At 45.0% G+C, this 19,758-nt stretch overlaps 1 protein-coding gene across 2 annotated transcripts in view; it reads right to left on the minus strand.

Moving 5' to 3' along the window:
- Positions 1 to 7,299: 7,299 nt before the first annotated feature.
- The window catches only part of NUB1 (negative regulator of ubiquitin like proteins 1), a 28,620-nt gene continuing 16,161 nt past the window's right edge, over positions 7,300 to 19,758 (minus strand). For both annotated transcript variants that reach the window (XM_006100994.3, XM_023764544.1), the window contains exons 8-15: positions 17,994 to 18,100; positions 13,660 to 13,846; positions 12,913 to 13,020; positions 11,186 to 11,338; positions 9,688 to 9,834; positions 9,150 to 9,245; positions 8,414 to 8,591; positions 7,300 to 8,193 (exon numbers count right to left, since the gene is read on the minus strand). In XM_006100994.3, the coding sequence (XP_006101056.1) occupies positions 8,015 to 8,193; positions 8,414 to 8,591; positions 9,150 to 9,245; positions 9,688 to 9,834; positions 11,186 to 11,338; positions 12,913 to 13,020; positions 13,660 to 13,846; positions 17,994 to 18,100 (1,155 nt within the window). In that variant the 3' untranslated portion in view covers positions 7,300 to 8,014. The remainder of the gene's footprint in view (positions 8,194 to 8,413; positions 8,592 to 9,149; positions 9,246 to 9,687; positions 9,835 to 11,185; positions 11,339 to 12,912; positions 13,021 to 13,659; positions 13,847 to 17,993; positions 18,101 to 19,758) is intronic.

Raw genomic sequence — 19,758 nt, forward strand, 5'->3', positions numbered from 1 at the left:
AAGTAAAAAGAACTCAAACAGGCCCATGCCCAGACATATCATAATTAAAATGCATAAAATTAAAGACAAAGAGAGAATCTTAAAGGCAGCAAGAGAAAAGCAATTTGTTACCTACGAAGGAGCTCCCGTAAGGGCTGACACCTGATTACTCATCAGAAACTCTACAGGCCAGAAGGGAATGGCATAAGTACTCAAGGTGATGGAAAGCAAGGATCTGAAACCAAGATTACTATATCCAATAAGGCTATCATTCAAAAGAGATGGTGAAATAAAGAGCTTCCCAGACCAAATAAAAAAAAGGGCTAAATGAGTTCATCACCACAAAGCAAGCGTTACAAGAAATAATAAAGGGACTGCTGTAATGAGAAGAAGAAATAGAGAAACCTAGGCATACAGAGTTAAAGTGACAATAAGTACCTGTCAATAATAACCTTAAGTATAAATGGATTAAATGCTACAATCAAAAGACATAGAGTAGCTGAATGGATACAAAAACACGACCCAAATATATGTTATCTACAATAGACCCACCTCAGAACAAAAGACAAACAGAATGAGAGTGAAGGGCTGAAAAAATTTTTTCCATGCAAATGGAAACAGAAAAAAAAAAAAAAGCTGGGGTAGCAATACTCATATTTGACAAAATAGATTTCAAAATGAAGGCCATCACAAGAGACAACAAAGTTCACTACATAATCCTAAAGGGATCAATCCTGCAAGAGATTATACCCTGGTAAACATATATGCACCCAATTTGGAGTACCTAAATATATAAAAATTTTGAGAACTTTAAAGGAGGGATCAACAACAATACAATCATGATAGGGGACTTTTATACCCTCCTGACTTCACTGGATAGATCTTCCAGACAAAAAATCAACAAGGAAACAGTAACTCTAAATGACACACTGGATGAGATGGATTTAATTGACATTTATAGGACATTTCACCCCAAAGCTACAGAATATACATTCTCCTCCATTGCACATGGGTCATTCACAAAGATAGACCACATGTTAGGACACAAAATAAGTCTCTACAAGTTCAAGAAGATTGAAATCATATTAAACATCTTCTCAGATCACAGTAGAATGAAATTAGAAATCAACTACAGTAAAAAACACCCCAAAACATTCAAACACATGGAGACTAAACAGTGTGTCATTAAACAATTAATGAGTTGCCAACGAGATCAAGAAAGAAATCAAAAACTTCCTGGAAACAAATGAAAATGAACACACAACAACCCCAAATCTGAGGCACAGCAAAAGCAGTCCCGAGAGGGAAGTTCATAGCACTACAGGCCAACCTTAAAAACAAGAAAAACCAACAATAAACTATTAACCCTACAACTTAAAAAATTAGAAAGAAAACAACAAGGAAAGCCCAGAGTAAGTAGAAGGAAGGAAATAATAAAGATTAGAGTAGAAATAAATGACACAGAGACTAAAAAAAAAATACAAAAAAATCAATGAAACCAAGAACTGGTTTTTTTTGAAAGGATAGGCAAGACTGATGAACTGTTAGCCAGACTCATCAAGAAACAAAGAGAGAGGACCCAAGTCAACAAAATCAGAAACTGAAGTGGAGAAGTAACCACTGACACCACAAAAATACAAAGGATTTTAAGAAAATACTATGAACAACTATATGCCAACAAGCTGGACAATGAGGATGAAATGGACAAATTCCTAGAAAAATACAATCTCCCAAAATGGAATCAGGAAGAATCAGAAAACCTGAGTAGGCTAATAACAACGGAGAAAATAGAAGCAGTAATAAAAAAAAACTCCCAGCAAACAAAATCCCAGGTCTAGTCGGCTTCACAGGGGAGTTTTACCATTCAAAGAAGAACTAACACCTATATGCCTCAAACTATTCAAAAAAAAAATTCAAGAGGAAGGAACACTTCCAAGCTCTTTTTATGAGGCCAGCATTATCCTAATTCCAAAACCAGATAAAGACAATACAAAGAAAGAGAATTACAGGCCAATATCCCTGATAACCATAGATGCTAAAATCCTCAACAAAATATTAGCAAATTGGATCCAGCAATATATTAAAAAGATCATACACCATGACCAAGGGGAATTTATTCCAGGGATGCAAGTCTGGTACAATATTTGCAAATTACATCACATAAACAAACTGAAAGACAAAAATCACATGATTATATCAATAGACAGAAAAGACATTCGACAAAATCCAATGCCCATTTGTGATAAAAACTCACAGTAAAATGGGAATAGAGGGAGCATATCACAACATGATAAAGGCCATATGTTACAAACCTACAGGGAACATCCTACTCAATGGGCAAACGCTAAAACCATTTCCCCCAAGAACAGGAATAAGCCCTAGCTGGTTTGGCTCAGCAGATAGAGCATCGGCCTGCGGACTGAAGGGTCCCAGGTTCGATTCCAGTCAAGGGCACATGCCTGGGTTGCAGGCTCGATGCCCAGTAGGGGGCGTGCAGGAGGCAGCCAATCAATGTTTCTCATCATTGATGTTTCTATCTCTCCCTCTCCCTCTCTGAAATCAATTAAGAAAAAATAAAAAGAACAGGAATAAGACAGGCATGTCCACTTTCCACTTTTCTTCAACATAGCACTGGAAGTCCCAGCCACAGGAATCAGACAAGAAGAAGAAATAAAAGACTTCCAAATTGGAAAGGAGGAAGTAAAACTCTCATTATTCGCAGATGACAGGATATTGTACATAGAAAACCCTAAAGACTCCACCAAAAATCTAGATTTAATAAATGGATTTGGCAATGTAGCAGGATATAAAGTCAACACTCAAAAATTGATGGCTTTTTTATATACCAACAATGAATTCTCAGAAAGAGAAACTAAAACAATTCCACTTACCACTGCAACAAAAAATTAAGACACCTAGGAATAAACTTAACTAAGGAGTTAAAAGACTTGTACTCAGAAAACTACAGGATGTTGAAAAAAGAGATAGAGGAAAATATAAACAAGTGGAAGAATATCCTATGTTCATGGATTGGTAGAATGAAGATCATTAAAATGTCCATACTATCCAATGCAATCTACAGATTCAATGCAATCCCTATTAAAATACCAATAGCATAGCTCACAGATCTAGAACAAACTCTCCAAAAATTTATATAGAACCAAAGAAGAAACTGATTGTCAAACTGCAGCGGGAAGACCAGGGAGGGTTGGGGGGCAGGAGGGAGGGGGGTAAGAGATCAACCGAAGGACTTGTATACATGCATATAAGCATAACCAATGGACATAAGACACGGGGGTAGGGGAGGCCAGGGGATTGTCAAGGGTGGGGGGAAAAAAAGGACACATATGTAATACCCTTTGTAATACTTTAAGCAATAAAGAAAAATAAATAAAAACAAACAAACAAACAAACAAAACAAAACAAAAAAAGAACCAAAAAAGATCCCCAATAGCTGCAGCAATCTTGAGAAAGAAGAACAAAGTTGGAGGAATCACAATACCAGATATCAAGTTATACTACAAAGCCACTGTAATCAAAACAGCCTGGTACTGGCACAAGAACAGGCATATAGATCAATGGAACAGAACAGAGACCCCAGAAATTGACCCAAGCCATTATGCTCAATTAACATTTGAAAAAGGAAGCGAGAACATACAATGGAGTCAAGACAGTCTCTCCAATAAATGGTGCTGGGAAAATTGGACAAATACATGCAAAAAAAATGAAACTAGACCACCAACTTAGACCATACACAAGGATTAACTCAAAATGGATAAAAGACTTAAATGTAAGTTGGGAAACCATAAATATCCTAGAAGAAACCATAGGCAGCAAAATCTCAGACATTTCTCATAGCAATGTGTTTACAGATATATCTCTTAGGGCAAAGGAAACTAAGGAAAAAATAAACAATATGGGACTACATAAAAGTAAACAGCTTCTGCACAGCAAAAGAAACCATCAACAAAACAAAAAGGGAGCCCACTGTATGGGAGAACATATTTGGCAATGATACATAAGATAAAGGGTGAATATCCAAAATACATATATGGAACTCATACACCTTAACAAAAGGAAGACAAATAATCCAATTTAAAAATGGGCAAAGGACCTAAATAGACACGTCTCCAAAGAGGACATACAGATGGCCAAGACATGAAAAAAATGCTCAAAGTCACTGATCATCAGAGAGATGCAAATTAAAACAACAATGAGGTATCACCTCACACCTGTCAGAATGCCTACCATCAACGAATCAACAAATGACAAGTGCTGGTGAGAATGTGGAGAAGAGGGAACCCTAGTTACTGGTGGTGGGAATGCAGACTGGTACAGCCATTATGGGAAACAGTATGGAGTTTCCTCAAAAAATTAAATATGGAACTGCCATTTGACCCAGTAACCCCACTTCTAGGAATATATCCTAAAAATTCCAAAACACCAGCCAGAAAGGATGTATGCACCCCTATGTTCACAGCAGCACAATTTACAATAGCTAAGATCTGGACACTGCCTAAATGCCCATCAGGTGAGTGGATAAAAAAGCTGTAATACATTTACATGATGGAATACTATGCAGCAGTAAAAAAGAATCTCTTACCCTTTGAGACAGCATGGAGGGACCTGGAGAATATCATGCTAAGTGAAATAAGTCAGTCAGAGAAAGACAAGTATCACATGATCTCTCATATGTGGAATCTAATTAAACAAAATAAACTGATGAATGGAGTGGATCCAGAGACATGGAAGCATGGAACGAGTGAGGAGTATCAGAGGGAAGGCAGGGGAAGGTGAGTGGGTGGGAGGTGATCAACCAAAGAACAACAACAACAAAAGGAAGCTGCAGTAGACATGTCTGTTCTTGAGAGCTCAGCATCTCTCCAAGGACAGGCCTCCCTGTGCAGAGGCAACCCTTGATACAGAGAAGTGGACACTCCACTGTCTTAGTGCAAAGGTGTTCCATTAGCAAGATGCACTGCTGGACGGGTGTCACCTGCTCCCCTGGTGCTCAGGTCCAGGCCTGATGAACAGGACAGTATTGGCACCATGTGTGGTAGGAAGGGGTGCACACCCTCAAATGCTAGGAGCCCAGGAAGACAGGCTTGCTGGTGAGAACCTGCAGAAGCCACATCACTCAGTAGGCATCCTTTGGGTGGGACTCACAGCACACGGTCCAGGTGTGGGGCTCCCTGGGTGCCACGGAGCACTCACGTCCTAGCCAGGGCCCACCCACCCCAAGAGGTTTCCCAGGACGCTGAGGTTCATGTCAGGGAGGGCAGGTGGAGCACCACCTTGAGTACTTGTGCCCACGTTCCCCCCCTCCTCAGACTGCTTTGCAGAGGCAGCTGGAGTACCAGAGCTGGGATGCTACCAACTGACACTGCATTCCTGGATCACCAGCTCTTACGTCATCAGATCCCCCGTCGTATAAGAATAAGCACACACGCTACGCATACCAGGGGACAGCCCCTGGGCGCAGACCCTACGGGGGTTCTGCACTTGCTTCTCCAGCCGGCCTCTCCTGGAGCGAGAGGAGGAAACAGAAAGCACCATCTGGCATTCATACAGCAGAGCATTGAGGAAATGTGTCCTTCAGCATCACAGAGGCCTTGGCTGGATGTTGAGCTTTAATAAAGACCAGACAACCAAAAGCTATTTCTTTGCTTTTGATATCTCCTTGCCTTTGATAAGGCAACAAAGACAGGAAGTAAAGGACACAGGGGCAGGGAAACTGAGATAGGACATGGCAGTGTCACCAGAGCCAAGAGCAGACAGGTTTCACAAGAAAAGTGATGGCATCAGATCTGACAGAGGGCAGCAGGTCCCAGCCACAGCCCCCCCTCCCGCCCCGGTATGCTGCCACTCAAATGTAGGTGCCTTTCAGGGTGCTCTGCAGTGGGACTCAGCAACCCTTCCAACCTCATTCTCTTCTCCCAACATGCACACGCTGGTGGCTCTAGAACAGCCCTGCGACCCCATAAACATGGCACACTTGGCCTCCCCGCTTTATTTTGTTAATCCTCACCCAAGGAACCTTTAGAGAGAGTGGGAGGGAGGGAGAGACCACACTCACCCTGACCTCCAACCCAGGTACATGCCCTTGACTGGAAATCAAACCCACAACCCTTAATCCGTGGGCCGATGCTCTAACCACTGAGCCAGTTAGAGCCATACCCCGGATCTTACCATTTGTCCCAGGTCTGAAATGTTCTTTTCTCCTCTATCCAAGGAGAGCCCCTCCCAGGACCATCTCCTCTTCCAGTCTGTTCCCTGCTGTTCACTTTAACAGCCTTTTCGTCACAAATGTCCTTTGCTTCTTCCCTTGCCCACCAGAGCAGGAGTGGCACGTGGTCGCTGCCTGCCCCGCTTCACATAACCAGCTAGAGGCAGGCAGCCCCCCAGGGGAACAGTGTAACCTGGGGCTGCCCCTAACTCAAGAACTGGCTTCTCTAGGTCTCTTCATGAGAAAATGGAGCTAAGTCAGAGACCTGCTGGTGTGGCTCTGCTTCCCTAGCCTTTTCCGTGATCATTAAGACAGCATTTGGGAAGCTACAGGCCATGCCTGACCCAAGCCCAGGACAGTAACTTATTAGCCAAAAGCTGCAATTCAGGTCCAAAATCTGACAGTCTGACATGGTCTCGATCGAGGCTGAGAACCCATCACCTGGGCCGTCAGCACAATCCCTCTTCCCCCACTCAGTCTGCCTCCCGACCATCAGCCCCTGCCCTGCCTTTTACATGCATTTTTTATAACAGGCATTGGTGTTTTGATTTCCACATGAACTTGGTGGAAGCAAAAGTTTCTAATCAAAATGATGCTCTAGGCCACCCAGGCATTTTCAACACTTGAACAGTTTAGAAGTTTGAGTAACTTACTGCAAAGTTAGGCTGACAAGTTTTGAATATATTTTCCTTTATTTCCCTCTGTATCATCCATTTTAGAATGACAAGAAAATATTTCCACCCATTCCAACTGGACTGCCGCCCAAGCTTTATGAAAATGACTAGTGAAAAAGTGACAGCACTTCAGCCAGTCCCGGCAAGACACGGCCGTGCCCGTCGCCCTCAGCCAGGGAGTTTCCAGTGACGTGGGAACACATCTGGCCATTGATTCTGGCAGTGCCCGCTGCCACCAGCTGTCCTGGTGCTAGAAGTTTTCATTTAATATCCATCTACAGAGGACCGCATGGCACAGTGAGAATTGTTATTTGAGCCAATAAGAGGCCATGTACCTTTCGAAAGAGTCTTCTGTAATATATATATGTATATATCCCCCTAAATCCCACAAAACCTGCAGAAAACATATCTTATTCTCTGTAGATAACTCAGCCAGCAGTGAGTTTAATGTAGCAGTACAGAATCTGAAAATGCTAGTTAAAAATAAGTTGCTTTTGTTAGAATTTAAGACTTTCCTATTTAATAAATTTTATTTTTGTAAAGAATTTGAACACATAAATTCTGAATTTCAAGAGCATATTTTACTAAACTAAGAGCATAAAACACTGACGTTGCAGGCTGAAGCGTCTGGCATAATTTGGATTGGCTGCTAAAGCCGATGCCCCATCTCTATGCCCCCAAAGCACTTGGAATGGTTGGAGATTTAAAGAACCTTCAGGGACAGGGCAGAGAGTGAAGCAGGCAGGCAGAGCTGCATCATGGGAAGAACGAAAAGATGAGCAGTGGGCTCAGGGCAGGAGAGCCAGGCAAGGTGAGGAGACAGAGCACTCCCTCCCATGATCTCACCTGAGATTTTCCCCAGGCCGCCCTAATCTCCAGTCCTTCCATTTCCGGGAGGAAAGAAACCCAGCAGGGAGCTCTTGCCCCAAATCACCCTGAGGGACCACACCCTGGCCCGTACCCCAAGTCTCCACTAACTTTATATGTCCCTGCCCCCTGCCTGCCCCTCCTATACTCAAGTAGGAAGCACTCTGGAGCAAAATTAGATGAAAAGAAGAAAAAAAGGGAAAACCTGCATTACACTTTGCATAATGATGGAATTTATAAGCAGAAACTCAGTGCTTCTTTCTGTTCGTTAGTTTTTCTTTGTTGCTGACTTTATATTTTCTACATAGGATAAGTACTCTGCAATAATAATTTCTTCGTCTTCCAGAGTTGAGTCAAGATAATCCTCTTCGTGTTCTGGAAGATCTTCCAGTATTTCATTGACAGCCTCTGTCTCCATATCTTCATCTGTAGAGACCCCAGAGGTACCTGCAACACAGTCACGCAGTGACAAGTGAGTCACGGGAGAACAGAAAGCGGAGAAAAACCCACGGAGAGACCGCACTGATCCACGTCAGCCTCGGCCACAACTTCCCTGGCCACACCACGCAGCCGGGTTGGATGTCCACGCCCTGCTCAGTCCCCAGGGAGGTCTACCGATGTCACATCCCCACCCTCACTTCCTCCGTGTGCAGAGGCCCAGACCGACCTGCAGAATCGGAGAGGGACGTGGTTGGCGTTGATGGAGACTCGTCCACCGGGAGCTGCAGGTCAGGAGGGAGACTGCCTCCGTTGTGAGCGAGGGTCTGAGCTGCCAGCTGCACGTTTCCCTTGAACACTCTCAGGGCAGCTTCGGCTGCTCCCGTGTCAAAGCCCATGTACACCAGCTGGGGGAGAACACAGAGGGTGGTGGCCACTGCTGAGGCTGGGCTGCCCGGAGCAGGCACAGGTCCAACACTCCTGTCCCCCGTGCAGCCAGGACAGCCTTATTGTCAGGGGAATAGGTTTTTAAAACCCTCGGCATGCGTGTCCTCGGCACGGGCCTTCTGCACACGCCGCTCACCAGCACCATGACTCGGCCTGGGAGGAAGACGGCCTCACACCTGTTGGTGCCTGGTCATCAGAAAGGCGACAAGCTCATGGGCTGAGGAAAGTGCTACCCAAACCTCGTTACTAAGGCCACTGGTTAAGCGGCCACAGCTCGGTGTCCTCATGCGAAGGGGGACAAACGTGGACCGAGGAGCTCCACAGACCTTTCTTACTCCTCCTGTTCCCCTTCCACCCACCACAACTCCCGGTGCTTGGCTGGACCCTGGGATGGGCCTGCGTCACACTAGGAGTCCGGGGAGCCAGGCCTCAGCCCTGTCCCACTGCCAACCACGTCACCCCACCAATCCCACCTGAGGCCGGGCAGGCGGAGCGGGGTATAAATGACTCTCGCTTACTTGGTCAATATTTTCCTGGGAAGGGCTTTCTTGATTGTTGTTGATGTTAGGATCGGAATCATTGAACCACCACATGTGAGGATTACTGAGAAGAATCTAAAACACACAAAAACAGCCTTTACTCAGCACAAACACCTGCGCACTTGTGCAGAGACTGAGCAGCTATTACGTGCCAGGCGGATGCAGCCATAGGGCTCACACACCTGGGGACATTGTGGTGAACTATGCAAAGGTGCTGTGGAAGCAGAGAATAGGGACCCCAAATGGGGCTGGGTGGGCAGGCAGGTGTTCAAAGGCTTCCTGCCAAAGGTAGGGACGAGATGAGGCCCATCATGCTGTCTCTATCATGGGGTTCGAGAACAAGACAGTACTGACCCTCAGATCCAAACCAGGAATGAGGGGCCCACAGGAGTGGGGCTCCATGCAGTGGGAAGGCCACTGGAGAGGAGCTCAAATGGAGAAGTGGAGGAAGCGGTGCCTGGGCCGAGAACAGGGGTTGCTCAGGGCAGCCAAGGGGCCCCTCGGGGACGGGTGTTACCTTCAGGGCCGCATCCAGGTTCCCACTGGCCTGATGGAGGGCCTGCTTGGCTGCGTGAGTGGAGTAGCCCATTCCTTTCAAAGAGTTGATGTTCTCCAGGCGGCGTCTTCTCTTCTCTTTTTCCTCTCTTCTTATTTGGGCCAATTCCTTCAGGAAAACAGCAAAATTCACTAAGTGGGGACTGAGGTGCTGTAGAAAGCCTGTTCAATCTATGCTCTGCGTCACACTACGTCACACTAGGAGTGTGGGGCCGACGGCAGGTGACCCCCTGCCAGTCTTGGCTAGTCAACAGCATGAGGGCTGCAGGGCAGACACCCTGGAGGGGCTCCCGGTGCAGGCCAGTGGGAGCAGGAGACTTCAGTCGGAGGGAAAGAGAGCACCTCACAGCTACCACAAGCCAGCACCAGAACTGCCACACAGAACCAGCGAGCTCACTGCTGGGTCCCAGAGAGGTGGACGGACCCCTTCCAGGGAGGGGGCTGGCAGAACATTCTGCATGGGTGGGAGGGCTGCTCAGCCTCTGATGAATCACTGGGCTCTTGGTAAAATGTGGATTCAAATGGGGGAGGGGTCCTGGGTGATGCCATAGCTGCTGATTCCCCCACCTCACTCTGGGTTTATAAGGTGTAAGAAACGATGAGAATTACTTTTCAAATTATCTCATTTAAAAACACTGGCTTTCAATGCTAATGAAATCTTACTGATAATCAAGTAATGGTACAGTAATAAATACGGTATCAGCGATGTTTGCTTTCCATAAGGACTGAAGTAGCCTGCGACCAATGCAAGCACACAGAACCGGGCTCTTCGGAGTCTCTGCCTTAACCTGAGATTTCTGTGGTTGGGTTGACAGCTCCTGGACCTGAGGTAATCTACACCAGCTCCGTGTTAGAGAAGAAAGTGGTTCCACCTCTCACTATCCCATCATTCACTCTCTGGACCTCAGCTTCTTTACTGTAAAACTAGCATATTAGTCATGTAACGTTCCTTCCAACTGCAAAATCCTAGTTCTTTTACTGTACTTATTTCTACTTGTTTTAAATGATAATTTTGTGCCTTTGCTTCCATAACATAATACTGATTGTTCCTATGATTTGACTCATGTTTCTAGGCAAGAATACCATCTCAAACCACAACCATGGCCCTATGGGAAAATGTGACCCCCTTTGCAAGGGTTTCCAGCACTGTACTATGATACGAATGGGAAAGCGAGAGAAGACTGCTTGGATCACTGTACTTAGGAGCTACCTGCCACCAGAGCAGGTGATAAGAAACTGCACTGTCTGACAATGAACGCAGTTAAAATGACCAGCTCCTCCTGACTTCCCAGCCTGAAGTGGCGGAGTTCCTTGTTAATACCTACTATGGAATTATCTTTTCCTGTTCTTTCATATCCGAGAGCTAAGGCACTTCAGAAATGAGCTGGCTATGCTTCAGGTTTCACACCTACTAACAGGCACAGGCGGCAAACCAGGGTCCTGAGACCACGTTAAGGTACCTCTCTGCGGTTGGTAATGTGGATGGCTGCGTGGTCCACGTTCCCGTCACAGGCCCTGAGGCCAAGCCGGGCTTCCTGGGCAGTAAAACCCAACTGCAACAAATTGTGAACTTTTGATGGATCAATATATAGCTCTTTAAAGAGCTGACGAGCCTATAGACAGGAAAATAGAAGAGTCATATAACCAATGCAACATTAATACAAACACAGAACTAAGCCTGGAGGAAATTAAACTATTCCCGATGGGAATTAGGGAGTGTCAGGCTCTAAAAACTCTCCACGAAAATGCAGACAGACAACACTCTGCTCACATGACTTATCCACAACATAACATGAGAAAATAGGCTGAATAGTGTAGAAGGAGCTGATATCCTTCATCCTCTCCTTTTTGCAATAAATCCCCTGAATCTGAGCTGTGCATCGCTATTTCTCACCCTCCCTTAAGCTGGGGGTAGCCATCTGGTTAGTCCAGATCAGGGGTCCTCAAACTTTTTAAACAGGGGGCCAGTTCACTGTCCCTCAGACTGTTGGAAGGCCGGACTATAGTTTTAAAAAAAACTATGAACAAATTCCTATGCACACTGCACATATCTTATTTTGAAGAAAAATACAAAACGGGAACAAATACAATATTTGTATTTGCATGTGGCCCGCCGGCCGTAGTTTGAGGACCCCTGGTCCAGATGACTGCATGCAGCAATACTGAGGGGCATAACTTCTGGTCCTCTCTCTAAAGACTCACTTGCCCCCTCTGCTGGCTGGAAGAGGCACTGACAGGACCAACTTTCAATGCCATAGCAGGGCCTCCGCTGCCCTGGCCTACTTGCCTCTAGGAGGCTGGATGACACAAAGAAACTTCTAAGCCAATTAAAGTCACCATCTTTTTACGGTTTCCTTATTGTGTGGCACCTGGTCTGACCACTAACAAATAAAAATATATTTATGGTATATGTGAGAGAGAGGGGATGGGAAATAGATATATGGTCATCACAAGTCACAAACTATCCTATATAATAAAAGGCTAATATGCAAATTGTCCCCTCGACCGGGAGTTCGATGAGGAGTTCGACCAGGGGGTGAGGCCGGCAGGCCAACTGCCTGCAGTCCCTGGTCCAGCCAGATCGGCCCCGATTGGGGTGGGCCAGCTGGACCCCACCCATGCACAAATTCATGCACCAGGCCTCCAGTTGAGTTTATAAAATACCTAACTTCGCTCTAAACAGTTTGGCTCAGTGGGTAGAGCGTCGGCCTGCAGACTGAAGGATCCCAGGTTTGATTCTGGCCAAGGGCACATGCCTGGGTTGTGGGTTCGATCCCCAGTAGGGGGCATGCAGGAGGCAGCTGATCAATGATTCTTTCTCATCATTGATGTTTCTCTCTCTCTATCCCTCTCTCCCTCTCTAAAATCAATACAAATATATTTTAAAAAAACAAAAAAACAAAACCTAACTTCTAGGAAAAAAAAAAAAAAAGTTAGGTGGCCCTGGCCAGGTGGCTCAGTTGTTGGAGCATTGTTCTGTACACAAAAAAGTTGTGGGTTTGATTCCTGGTTTGATGCCTGGGTTGCAGATTCGATCCCCAAAGTGTTGGAGTGCATACAGGAGGCAACAGATAGATGTTTCTCTCCCTCTCTCTTAAAGTCAATAGAAGCATGTCCTCGTGTGAAGATTTAAAAAACAAAACAAAACGTAGGTGGAGTGGTTACTGCTCTGATGCTCATTTCTTACCTTGTTGAGATACTCACAAGCCTCTTCACCATTTCCGCTGTGGTAATTTCGGATGCCTTGAAGCAGGTAAAGCCTTAAAAACAACACCTTCTCTTTTCCACAATTTCCCTAAAATTATTGGGAGGGAAAAAGGATAAAACTGTCTTATTTCTAATTACAGGTCAATGACAGTCGCATTTGTAATTCCATTCATCTCCATAGGAGTAAAACGGAATTCCTAAGATGTCTGTATTTTCACTCTTGCTGATGGTCAACGGTGAAGATCCCAGAGGACAACGACAGCCTCTGGCCCACATGGAAGAAATTATATCAGAAAACCTGTCTCAATCTCCAGGGCAGTGGCCCGCTAGTCAGTGAGAAAAATGCAAAACCCAAACCAGGAATAGCTTATGCTACCTGTCCTCCCCAGGCAGAATTCTGATGACTTGTGGAAATCACCTGAGAGAAATCCTTATTCAAATCATGGCACTTGAGCTGTGACTCATTCATGGGAACTGTTACTCTTCAAAATATCTATTTTCTGTATTTTAATCTCCTAATAGACTCTATTGAACAGTCACCTGCCCCCTCAGTCAGATGATCAGAGGGGTTCCATGAATAGGTAACCGTGTTCCTCTGGGTTAAATGCTGTACAGACCAAAGTAACAGCCAATCAATCGCCTTTGGGCAGCAGTCTAAATACTGTGGTAGGAATGAACTCAAATTCTAGAAACAGGCTCAATAACATAACAAATTACAGTAACGTACTTTTATGTGGACCAGTCTCTGATGATTTTCTCCATAGCAATTTTTAAAGCATTTCTGGGCCAAGTTTAATTTTTTTTCTGCATCATCAAGGCATTCCAGTTGCTCCAAGCGGAAGTAACACCACACTATGTCCAGCTGGAGCACTGCGTAGTTGTCCACCGTGTCCAGCAGCTCTCTGCAACACTCACTGGGGAGAGAAAGGCATGTCATCACCGAAACAGGGCCTTAAACACCCTTTTGGGAATTCCTAGGATTCTTCTCCAATTCTGGTGTATTTCCAAAGACTGGCTGCTCTAAAACAGAGACCTGGATGTCTATGAAGGGAGCTATATTTATAATCTCACACACACACACACACACACACACACACACACCACTCTGCTATGCTGGGTAACAGACCTATAGCAGAAAGTGGAAGCTGGGATCCCTGTGTCAGATCCCTAAGCAAACATGGGGACACCATGATTTAATGCAGTGGTTTCCAACCCTGAGTGCAAATTATAATCACCTGGATATGAGAAATTTCTCTTTTTTCTCTCTCTCTCTCTGTCTCTCTCACTTCTTTATTAACACTGATGCTGAGAACCAATCTAGATAATTTATAACAGAGCCACTGGGCCCTACAGGACCCCTACTATACAAGGTCACTCTACCAATTCCAGGAGACATAGCAGCTCTACCTAATACACAGAAACAAACACAGGGAAGCAGCCAAAATGCGGAGACAATGAAACATGTCACAAATGAAAGAAATGGAAGCAAGCAAACTACTGGATATAGAATTCAAAACCATGGTTATAAGGTTACTCAAGGATCTTAATGAGAGCTTCAAGAGACTTAGTGAGACTTTCAAGGATCTAAGTGAGAATGTCAAAGACATAAAAAAGGACCCGTCAGAAATTAAGCATACACTAACTGAAATAAAGAATAATTTACAGTATTCAACAGTAGAGTAGTGGATTCCGAGAATCAAATCAACGATTTGGAATATGAGGAAACAAAAACACCCAATCAGAAAAGCAAAAAGAAAAAGAGTAAAAAAATATGAAGATAGTGTAAGGAGCCTCTGGGACAACTTCAAGCATATCAACATTCTCATTATGGGGGTGCCAGAAGGAGAAGAAAGAGAGTAAGATATTGAAAACCCATTTGAAGAAATAATGACAGAAAACTCCCCCTACCTGGTGAAAGAAAGACTTACAAGCCCAGGAAGTGCAGAGAACCCCAAACAAGAGGAACCCAAAGAGGACCACACCAAGACACATCATAATTAAAATGTCAAGGGTTAAAGACAAAGAGAACCTTTTGTTTTTTAAATATATTTTTATTGATTTCAGAGAGGAAGGGAGAGGTATAGAGAGATAGAAACATCAATAATGAGAGAGAATCACTGATTGGCTGCCTCCTGCACTCCTCACACTGGGGATCAAATCTGCAACCCAGGCATGTGATCCAACTGGGAATCGAACCCTCACCTCCTGGTTCTTAGGCCTATGCTCAACCACTGAGCCATGCTGACTGGGCAAGACAAAGAGAATCTTAAAAGCAGCAAGAGAATAGCAGTTAGTTACCTAAAAGGGAGCACCCATACGACTGTCAGCTGATTTCTCAACAGAACTTTGCAGAAGGGAGTGGCAAGATATATTCAAAGTGATGAGTAGCAAGGACCTACAACCAAGATTACTCTACCCAGCAAAGCTCTCATTTAGAATTGAAGGTCAGATAAAGAGTTTTACAGACAAGAAAAAGCTAAAGAAGTTCATCAGCACCAAACCAGTTACATGAAATGTTGAAGGGTAATCTTTAAGAGGAGGAGGAGGAGAAAGTGGTAGAAGAACATTAAAATAACACTAAATACATATCTATCAACAACTGAATCTATAAATCAAAATAAATGAACAAGAAATCCAATGAAGAAAATAAACTGGTGAATAAGATAGAATCAGAGGCATGGAAACATGGAACAGAATGACGAATCTCAGAGGGGAGTAGAGGTGTGGGAAGAGATTAGCCAAAGATCTTACATGCATATAGTACGTATTACCTATGGACACAGACAACAGGGTGGTGAAGGCTTGGCACGGGACTCCACAAAGCTCTCTCCTTTGCCACCTTGGTCTTCCTCGAGTCCCAGCTCATCTTCCACTGGGGGAGACCACACAGGGCTGCTCCCTGCCCAGCAGCTGTAACCACCACGGCTCCCACCTTTGTTTCTCCACCTCAGGGACTACTGTCCTGAATTGCAAATAACCTATGTTTTCATACATTTTGCCCAATTTTTCAGTTATTTCAGGTGGGAGGGTAAATCTAGTCCTGGTTATTCCCTCTTGGCCAAAAGCACAACTCCCATTTCTTATTTTAAGTAAAGAAAGAAATGATTCTTGGTCATACTACATACCACTCCCCGAGGTGTATGACAAAGTTTACTAGCCCTTTTGGAGAAGAGAGGGGAAACATCAAGTGTTCGAAAGGAAATGAACTCAAACTTCTTCTAGTTACATGACCAACTTGCATTAGATTTGATCTCCTCAATGAAGAGGAGAAACTCACAAAAATTATGCTAAAAAGTTGGCCTAATAAACAGATCCTCAGAAAAGTCATTCTCTACTTAAAGACACTGACAGGTATTGTTGGATTATATCTACTACTTACTGAACATGTTGCTTTACTGTGAACTGAAGGGATTGTCATTGTTGCTCAGGGGCTCCCCGAGACCTGAGAATCACTGTGAGGACTTGCCCAGGGTCCGAGGAGAGAGAGGCACATACAGACCAACAAAGACCAGCCATGTCTTACTTGCTGAAACTTGATTATGGGTACATGGAATTCATTACACCAGTCCCTATTTTTATATACGTTTGAAATTTTCCCTAATGAATTAGGAACAACGATGGGAGGAAATGAAAAATGTGCCTGCATTTTAAGGACCTAACTTCGAGCCGGCACTGCCTGCAGCAGTGGAGAGTGACAGGGACGCTCAGCAAGCAGCAGACACAGAGGCGTAAGAAAAGCCTAGAGGCACCAAGCCCTTGTCCTAGCAACTTCTAGTGTTGCCCTTCCTCCCAAATATTTGAGACAATAAATCTCTTTTTTTGCTTAATTTGGTATTTACTCACTTAAAACTCAAGGGTGCTGCCAATACAGTTGGCAAACTATACACATTTGTATTTATCTTCCTGAATGTACAGTATATCTTGGGAATTCATCAAAATTGTAAAGAAAATGACACGAAAGTAATTTTGATCATTTCAAACATATCTATTTTTCAAATGTCTCATCTGCCTGGATCGTAGTTTCTCAGTACCATTTCCCAGCGGTTCTCAACCTGTGGGTTGCGACCCCTTCGGGGGTCGAATGACCCTTTCACAGGGGTCACCTAAGACCATCGGAAAACACATATATAATTACATATTGTTTTTGTGATTAATCACTATGCTTTAATTATGTTCAATTTGTAACAATGAAATTGGCCACAACATGAGGAAATGTATTCAAGGGTCGCGGCATTAGAAAGGTTGAGAACCACTGCATTATGAGGACAGGAGTCCCTGGGAAGCTGCTGGCTCATGGTGTGGAGTCGGAAATGCCCACGATGACTCTGGAACACCGTGGGCACCAGAGATACGAGACTACCAGGATTAGGTCAAAAAGATGCAAGACCTGCCTGCCGGCCACAGATGGCCAATTTAAGCACTGAGGTATGAAACACATCAAATGTGTTAAAATCCATATTGATACTTAAAAAGAAAGAAAACCTCGTTGGTAACGTCATGTTTGGAGGATGCTAGGGAGGCCACTCATTTATTCTGCACTTGATCTTGGGCAAAAGGCCGAGAAGTGATACACTCATTTATTCTGGAGGACAAGAAAATAAGGAAAAAGAACCAAGCATTTTATTCTGTCTTTCGGTACAATAGTACCTCAGCATAACCAAATGGCTGATGAGGAAAACTTTCTTTTCAGAAGAATTCTAGCAATAAATGAAGAAGGAGTAGAAAGGTATCACTTCTGCATCCTCAAAGAAACACTGGATTTGGGGAATGGTCATCAACACCAAAGCCAACGGATGAAAAGCTGATGGGGACTGGAGACTGGGCCATTCAGGCTGACAACACCTCGCAGAAAACAAACATGATGACCTACATGCTTGTTATAAAAACGTAAGTACATATGTTTATAACACTCTTTATAGGGAAGAGAGATTAGAAATATTTAAAAAAGAAATACTTTACAAATCGGCCTACACGGTAACTACTCTTTCACATTAACCATTGCCTGCGGTGAAAACCGGAAGTCTGCGGTGTACAGAGTTGAGAGGGTACAAAGGCGCCTACCAGAAATACTTGTCGGCGTCCAGAAGACAAGGCAGGGCTATTCCGTATTCTTTTCTTTTCAGGAAAGCTCTGCCCTTCTCATGATATCCCATAGCTAACGTAAGGGCCTAGGAAAAAAATAGGATTTTTAAAAACATCACTTTAAACTATAATAAAACGTTATATTAAAAGCATATTACGTCTAAAAAAAATCAAAGTTTAAAAAAAAAGATCACATCTAATTTAAAAGCCCAAATTAAAAAATATATAATTAGCCCTAGCTGGTTTGGCTCAGTGGATAGAGCATCAGCCTGCAGACTGAAGGGTCACAGGTTAGATTCTGGTCAAGGGCATATGACTGGGTTGTGGGCTCGACCCCCAGTAGGGGCATGCAGGATGCAGCCGATCAATGATTCTCTCTGATGTTTGTATCTCTCTCCCCCCCGCTCTCCCTTCCTCTCTGAAATCAATAAAAATATTTTTAAAAAATAAGAAAATATAATTAAAGCTTTATTTCACTTATGTAATTCAACCTTGCAAAAGTTTTCCAAAATGACCTGGATGTCATCATCTATCCTATCTAATAAAAGAGAAACATGGTAATTAGCCGTACCTCCACTACCCTTCCCATTGGCTAATCAGCATATCCTTATGCAAATTAACTGCCAGCCAAGATGGCAGCCGGCAGCCAGGCAGCTGACGCGAACAGGGAGGCTTGCTTGCTCCAGTGACGGAGGAAGCCAGGTTCCCCGCCTGCTGCTGCCGGCCTCTGAGCTTGCAGTTTGAAACATTGTTACAAATATAGAAGCTAAACAAAACCCCAGAAACCTGCTTTAATCAGCTGGGCTTCAGCCAGCAGGATCGCAACATTGTGTCAAATACAGAAGGTAAACAAAGGCCAGAAACCTGCTTTCAGCAGCGGAGGCCTCATAGCTGGAGCCGAGCCTCAGAGCTAAAGCTGGCCCAGAATAAAAAAAAAGAAAAAGGAGCGATTGGGAGCTTCAGTCACCCGCCAGCCTGAAAACGGCTCTCAGCCCCTCACCCAGACTGGCCAGGCACCCCAGTGGGGACCCCCACCCTGAAGGGGGTGTGACCAGATGCAAACAGCCATCATCCCCTCACCCAGGCTGGCCAGGCAGCCCAGTGGGGACCCCCACTCTGATCCAGGATACCCTTCAGGGCAAACCAGCCGGCCCCCACCCGTGCACCAGGCCTCTATCCTATATAGTAAAAGGGTAATATGCCTCCCAGCACCGGGATCAGCGGAGCCGAGAGGCCTCCTGGCCCCTGGAGCAGTGTGACAGGGGGCAGCGCCCAAACCCCGATCACCCTGTGGCTCTGTGTGACAGGGGGCGGGGCCACAACCTCCCTATCCGCCCTGCTCTGTTCGTGACAGGGGAAGGCGTCCCAACCCCCGATCAGCCCTGCTCTGTGCCTGATAGGGGGGAGCTCCCCAAACCCCTGATCGCCCTGCGGCTCTGTGTGTGACAGGGTGCGGCGCCCCAACCCCCTGATTGGCCCTGAGGCTCTGTGTGTGACAAAGTGTGGCGCCCCACCCCCCCCCCCCCAACGGGCCCTGCTGTGTGTGTGACGGGGTAGAGCCATAACCTCCCCATCAGCCCTGCCCTGAGTGTGACAGGGTGCGGCGCCCCAACCCCCTGATCCGCCCTGCTCTGTGGGTGATAGAGGGCGGTGCCCCAACCCCCTGATCCACCCTGCTCTGTGTGTGACAGGGGGCGGTGCCCCAACTCCCCTATTGGCCCTACTCTGTGAGTGACAGGGGGGA

Source organism: Myotis lucifugus, unplaced genomic scaffold (assembly GCF_000147115.1).
Source record: "Myotis lucifugus unplaced genomic scaffold, Myoluc2.0 scaffold_336, whole genome shotgun sequence".
Classification (NCBI taxonomy): domain Eukaryota; kingdom Metazoa; phylum Chordata; class Mammalia; order Chiroptera; family Vespertilionidae; genus Myotis; species Myotis lucifugus.